Raw genomic sequence first — 7124 nt, 5'->3', positions numbered from 1 at the left:
GATTTTACCTCCTTGTATAAACTACTTATATTGCTAAGTAGCTGTTCTTTTATGAGTTTTAGATACTGTAGAAACGAAGATAGAACAGGTTGCCTATCACTGTCTCTCGGCTTTAAAATAAGTGGCATATGTTATAACATATATGATGTATCAAACAAAAGACAGAGATGTGTAATGTTCCTGGTGCATTATCCATTTCAGAAATCAGTGTAGGAATATATCTAAACAACTAACAACTGTACATGCATTTATTTACATAACAGCATATGAATATAAGCAATCATATTAAATATATTTATAATGGTTTACTTAGGGCTACTGTCCTTATCTTGCTATTTATCAAATTCAATACAGCTTTAGAGAGTCTAGATTTAAAACTGAGCACAACATTTACATCAAAGAAAACACAGTATCCTTTCATAAATAATTAATAGCATCTGTTATATAAAATTAAAGTATTTACATGTTTCTGCTTTTGCACATATTTTCCTTGGAGAACCCTGACAAATATGGTTGAAAATCACATATGATGAATGAAAAAGATAAAAATTTGCTATTCTTAATGAACATTTATTATTGTCATAGAAAATTGTAGATTAAAGCAATGTCCCTATTTTTTGGTGGCAGCTATGTGACAAGTACAGCTTTCTCTTAAATGTTAAATTTACTATTGTAATAAATTCAAACTCTGAATGTTTACACTGCCATTACACATAAAACATTTAAACAAAATCATCCAAAATGTACAAACAAAAATAAGTCTGAACATACTACACTACACATAAAAAGTATATACACAATGGGCATATATCATTTACAATGTATCTGGTTCTTCTACATGTATGAAACGGAGCAAAAAAGAAGCCCACTTAACACCATAGAAGGTACCAAAACATGTTTTCAATAATAAATTTGATTGTATGTAGGTACTTGGTCATCAATAAAACTTTCATTAAGTACATATAACTAAAAAATATGTTATCTATTTAACCACATTTAACCACGAAATAGTCTAAACCAAACTTGATCTCTATAAAGTTGCAAGTTGAAAAAGAAGCACCAGATAGCCTAAAAAAAACATTCAGTGCATAGATTAAAAGAAATATATGGTACATAAAAAAGAAAGTACAGCAATCAAGTATTTATGAACAGAGGAAGTGTTTACTGAAAAAGCAAAATGTACTGAAACGTCGCCATGCGACGTCATCAAAACGTCATCTTTTTAAAATTAGCATATACAATATGTTTCAAGTATCCATTTCTTAACAAAAGAAGAGTAAGCTTGGACAAATATCCAATTGTTCAAAATATTAAAAAACAAAAATGTGTCCACAGTACACTGATGCCCCACTCGCACTATCATTTTCTATGTTTAGTGGACCGTGAAATTGGAATAAATCCTCTAATTTTGCACTAAAATTAGAATGATGTTATCAAAGGGAACATGTACACCAAGTTTCAAGTTGATTGGACTTCTACTTTATCAAAAACTACCTTGACCAAAAACTTTAACCTGAAATTTGCACTATCATTTTCTATGTTTAGTGAACCCTAAAATTGGGGTCAGAACTCTAATTTGGCATTTAAATTAGACAGATCATATCATAGGGCACATGTATACTAAGTTTCAAGTTGATTGGACTTCAACTTCATCAAAAACTACCTTGACCAAAAACTTTAACCTAAAGCGGGAAAGACGGACGGACGCACAGACGGACGAACGAACAGAGGCACAGACCATAAAACATAATGCCCCTCTACTATCGTAGGTGGGGCATAACAAACCAAATACTCTGTTATTTGACTTCTTACGATGCAAATTTGAGCATGGATGCAATTTGGGTACTCCTCATTACAGAATCATTGATGGGGTTTGGAGGTTAGTTCAGACCAATTTTTCTAGGATTTCATATGAATTGAAAATCAAATTTGTGTACCTATATAATAAAGAAGGATATGGATACAAAATAAACACAAAATGGAAATGTTTGTCTTGATCATAAAAAAATGCAGTTGAAAAAACAGTCAAAATAGGTGCAATTTGGGTATTCTTTACAAACCAAGATCTTCCCTGATTTTCCTTCTGGTTGCAATAGAGTCTACCTAAAAAAAATTCAAAAAGACTTGATAAATCAAATTTGGCATAGTATTAATCTATTGAAATTTTATATTAATCAAAAAGACAATTATTTTGTCGTGTCTGAGTGTAACAAATGCTTTACAATCAGAAATTTTCAATTATCTATCTCCCTTATATTTGGCAACAGTATAAAGAAACCATGTATTTTTATAAAGAAGAGTGCACACGCTGAAATGTCTCGCCTTCTTTACTAATCATTGATCTTATGTTAATAGTCCTAAATATAACATGTATAAAGCTTTATTACAAGTGTCTCCTAAACTTATAATTTACCAATTTATTTAAGATAACTAAACATTGACCAATGAACCATGAAAAAGAGGTCAAGGTCAGATGAACCATGCCCGGCAGACATTTTAACAATTGTTTCATACAACAAATAAAATTGACCTATTGCTTATAGTTTAAGAAAGACAGACCAAAACACAAAAACTTAACACTGAGCAATGAACCGTGAAAATGAGGTCAAGGTCAAATAAAACCTACCCCACTGACATATAGATCATAAAACATTTCCATACACCAAATATAGTTGACCTATGGCATATAGTACAAGATAAATAGACAAAAACTTTGACCACTGAAACATGAAAATGAGGTCAAGGTCAGATGATATCAGCCAGCTAGACATGTACACCTTACAATCATTCCATACAACAAATATAGTACACCTTTTGCATAAAGTATGAAAAAACAGACCAAAACATAAAAACTTAACTATAACTACTGAACCATGAAAAGGTTAGATGACATGTACAGCTTACAGGCCTTCCATTCACCAAATATACTAGACCTACTGCTTATAGTATGTGAGATATGTACTTGACTACCAAAACTTAACCTTGATCACTGATCCATGAAATAAAGGTTGAGATCAAGTGAAAAGTCTCTGACGGGCAAGGTACGCACATACCAAATATTGTTATCCTATTACTTATAATCGGAGAGAATTTAACATGACAAAAAATCTGAACTTTTTTTTCAAGTGATCACTGAACCATGAAAATGAGGCCAAGGACATTGGACATGTGACTGACGGAAACGTCGTAACATGAGCCATCTATATACAAAGGATGAAATAATCCAGGTCTTCCACCTTCTAAAATATAAAGCTTTCAAGAAGTTAGCAAAATAATTTCCATGGAAATGAGATATGCCAATGCTTTACATACAACTGCATACCAAATATCATTGACCTACCACTAGTGGTTCTCCATAAATTGACCTAATCACAAACTAATACATGTAAACTATGAAAAGTTTCAAAGTCTATAGACCAGGACTAAGGGGGTGGGGCCAAATAATCTCCATGGTATTGAGATGTCCCAATGCTTAATACAACTGCATACCAAATATCATTGACCTACCACTAGTGGTTCACCGTGAACTAGACCTAATCACAAACTAATATATTGTTAACGCCACTGGCGCCGGAAACAGCATTCCTATGTCTGGCTTCTTTACTCTGTCAAGGCGTGACAAAAATCACATTTTCACAATAAAACTTTTTGTCAACCTCTCGATAAAGATGAAGAGGACCAATCTGAATAAATTTAAATTATAAAAAAAATATTAGTAAGTTTTAACTTATTTTGATACTTTTTTGGGTCAAATTTACCATGTTGTCAATTTTGTAAATTTGTGATTTTTCTCGAAAATCAGGAATATAAATTGCACTGTGTTTTTACTTCTTTGTTATAAATAATGGGGAAAAAACTGTTTCTGGTAAAATCATTTTTTGTATCCTTCACACATTTTCTCAAAATTTTGGCTAATAAGAATGAGTTGATTGGTAAAAAAATTTGAAAAAATTGATTACTCAAAAACTATTCATTGGAAATACCCAAATTTTTCACAGAGTTCAATTCGACTATAACCTTTTTTGAATTCATTGATAATTTCCACTTGTATCATATATTTTAGAAATTATTTCAGATTGAGATTTCAACGAGACTGAAACGTCAGAAGAATGCATCCTTCAGATATTTCTACACTCTCAACAGTTATATCTTAATTTTCAAAAAGGTTGGCAAGCCTCTCACTTAATACTTTTAAACTGTTTCAAGTGACCAAATATTGTAATGCACGTGTTGTAACACACGTGTTGCAGTGGTGTTCTATATTCCCTGGTCAAATGGTTTTTAATGTATTTGTTGCTCTTCATTCACTGATTATGTATTAAGGAAAAATACCCCATTTCCTTTGTTTTTGTATAACATACTTTTAACTCCTTTAGACTGCCACCATCAACCAAAACATGGGCATAGGCAATAACAAAAACACCACAATCACCACTGGAGTTCTGGGTTGGTGCTTCCTGAGCATAAAATATAAAATGTTAAACATTAAATTCATACTAAAATCTGTTTATCTACATCAAAACTTTTCACTCACAATGATTTTATGTTGAATAAAATAGTGCTGTTTGCATCTTTAAAATAATGCATAAATAACCATTTTTGTGATAACTTAACTACAGATTGCACTTTGTAAATATAAATTTTTCACTAGCCATGCCTATTTAGGGGAGATACATAAGATTCATAGACATGTTAATTTGTTAATGTTAATTTGTTAACATACTGGTTCCTAGTTATAATCTCTGTGTTTCATCTCATAGAGGCATAACTTGTGAATATTACCAGTATAGAAAAACATGGAACTGCCTAAAATTTAATTCTTTGAAGGTCCATAAGTGGAGATAGGACTAGTATAATATTTAAATAGTTATAACTCTTACAAGTTGAGGGAATAATAATGTTGAAAATAGGCTGCATATACATTTGTATATTTTTACCTTGGAATAAAATAAAATAGTAGTGCATGTTACATTTCTATTCTTGGATATTACTTTTTAACTAAACTTCATAGTAGAAGTGGCACAGTTTAATCCATAAATGGATTTCCTATTGGAAAATGCATTGTTTATATTTACAGAATTGCAATGTAAAGACATAATGTAAAGGTCATAACTATTGAAAAATTACCTTTTCTAACCCTTTATTCCTTGAAACCTTCAACCCATGTGCTCTCAGATACTTGCTGAAAAATAAAATCACTTGTACAAAATTGGCTTTACAGACATATTTCAAAACCAGATAATAGTGCAAAGTAAAAAATATAAGTTACACAACATAAGCACATATTAACAGTAAAATGTAATACCTACTAATGTTAACAAAGATATAGATTTTTCAGCTAATATCTTTATAATCTGTTTTATGACCTTTATCTTTTTAAGCTTACTCATAGCTTTTTTTTTGGAAACTAAAGGCATTTTTTTTCCAAACGCATGCTTGTAAGCAGGAAATAAATGGTGACTTCTATAGAATAACAGCAATATACACAAAAATTCCTTTTAATTCTAATGCTTCTGCTACTCTTATGTTCCATTGAAACAGATCAAACAACACCATATTGTATATTATATCAGGGGTACCAATGATAACATTGTAGAACTACCAATCAAATGGTTGGCCTCTGAATATTCCAGGTGAATTATACATTTGAATCTGAAATGTATTTTGTTTTCCCCTTACATGACTTTTCATGTGGTGTTGATAAATCTTTTACAAGGTGACATAAACATATATAGTACAGTCTGCATTGAGAATTTCAATTTTTATTCATTTTAATAAGAGATACAGTCAGTTGCTCACCAATGATACCTCTGTCTGGTTTAACAGGAAGTTATTGCTGACTATGTTCTTAAACATGGTCCAAAATAAGACATACCTATAGAATGCCCAAATGGACTCACATAAGTAGTACCTATTGCTTGCTTAATGGAAATATTTAGAAAATTAATGTTCATTTCCTGAACTTACCCAATAGTTTGTAAAATATCAGAATCAATGTTTTTCATTGGATCTAACAGTGAAACAGAAGTCCTTCTCACATCAAACACCTTAAATAAAAAATGTACATTTAGAATAGACAAATGAGAAGTCATAATAGTCAACTAAATTTTAATGTGCGTATTGTTATGTTACTTTTTCAAATTGGCTAGAGGTATGTGGGAGGGTTGAGATATCGTAAACATGTTTAACCCCGCTACATATTTACCCCTTCCAGGAGCCTCTGGCCTTCGTTAGTCTTGTATTTTTTTTAACTTCATTTTTTTTAGTATAATTTGGAGTTTGATATGGCGTTCATTATCACTGAAATAGTATAAACATTTATTAAGGGACCAACTGATGGACGCCTCTGGGTGCATGAATTTCTCCCTGCATTGTAGACCTTCTGCTGTTGTCTCTTTTGACACATTCCCAATTTCCATTCTCAATTTTAAAGTAAAATCAAGCATTTAAGACTGCAAGTATATCAAGGATACACTGTGCTATAAGCATGAGAAGACATTAGAAATAATAAGAAACAAGGAAAAAATACAGGATTTTAAGTAAATTAGCTTGATAAATGGAATTCTGAAATTTATTTATACAATTCAGACTGAAGCCATATTTCTTTTACTTTTATTAAGAAAAGAAATGCATGATGGTTTTTCGTCCAGTCCTTTGTAAATTGGATTATTAACATCCCAACATATAACACCAAACTCAATATTTTTTATTACTAAACTTTACATTAAAAGGTGCTGTCATTTATTTAACTTTTTTCAACGTTAAAAATTTATAATTATACCAGTTCAAAATCATTGTTATGTAAATCTATGCAGTCTCTGTGGTCAAAAATAGCTTTCTTCCTCTGTAAAATTTTAATATTGTACATCTCATATTGCATATTAACATTCTTTTTAGGTGCATATCAAAATGTGGTCTGTGTTGTAAATATTTAACCTACACCAACAATTTTATAAATATACTGTTTAAGACGTTTAAATATTATCAGAATATGATTTATTTTACCTCATAAACATACTGGTAAAGGATAAGTGTTATCCCATATATTTTTATACTCCTTTACCAATTGTTTCCTTTTTTTTAATTTGTGGACTTTCTTGGACAATAAATAATAGATAATATAA

At 30.8% G+C, this 7124-nt stretch overlaps 1 protein-coding gene across 1 annotated transcript; it reads right to left on the bottom strand.

The window, feature by feature from the left end:
* Positions 1-234: 234 nt before the first annotated feature.
* LOC139498711 (uncharacterized) lies at positions 235-7124 on the bottom strand. The gene is made up of 4 exons (XM_071287235.1): positions 5968-7124; positions 5128-5182; positions 4362-4457; positions 235-2103 (listed from the first exon to the last, which is right to left on the bottom strand). The coding sequence occupies exons 1-4, from the start codon at positions 6090-6092 to the stop codon at positions 2053-2055; spliced, it is 327 nt and encodes a 108-aa protein (XP_071143336.1). The 5' UTR covers positions 6093-7124; the 3' UTR covers positions 235-2052.

The sequence above is a fragment of the Mytilus edulis genome, chromosome 12, assembly GCF_963676685.1.
Source record: "Mytilus edulis chromosome 12, xbMytEdul2.2, whole genome shotgun sequence".
Taxonomy (NCBI): Eukaryota; Metazoa; Mollusca; class Bivalvia; order Mytilida; family Mytilidae; genus Mytilus; species Mytilus edulis.
This window is presented reverse-complemented; position numbering and strand designations above follow the sequence as displayed.

Coding starts and splice junctions, on each gene's coding strand:
- LOC139498711 (XM_071287235.1), bottom strand. CDS start 6,092: ATGACTTCTCATTTGTCTATTCTAAATGTACATTTTTTATTTAAGGTG. Junction 5,183..5,967: donor GATATTTTACAAACTATTGG/GTAAGTTCAGGA, acceptor TTTATTTTTCAG/CAAGTATCTGAGAGCACATG. Junction 4,458..5,127: donor GGAATAAAGGGTTAGAAAAG/GTAATTTTTCAA, acceptor TTTTATGCTCAG/GAAGCACCAACCCAGAACTC.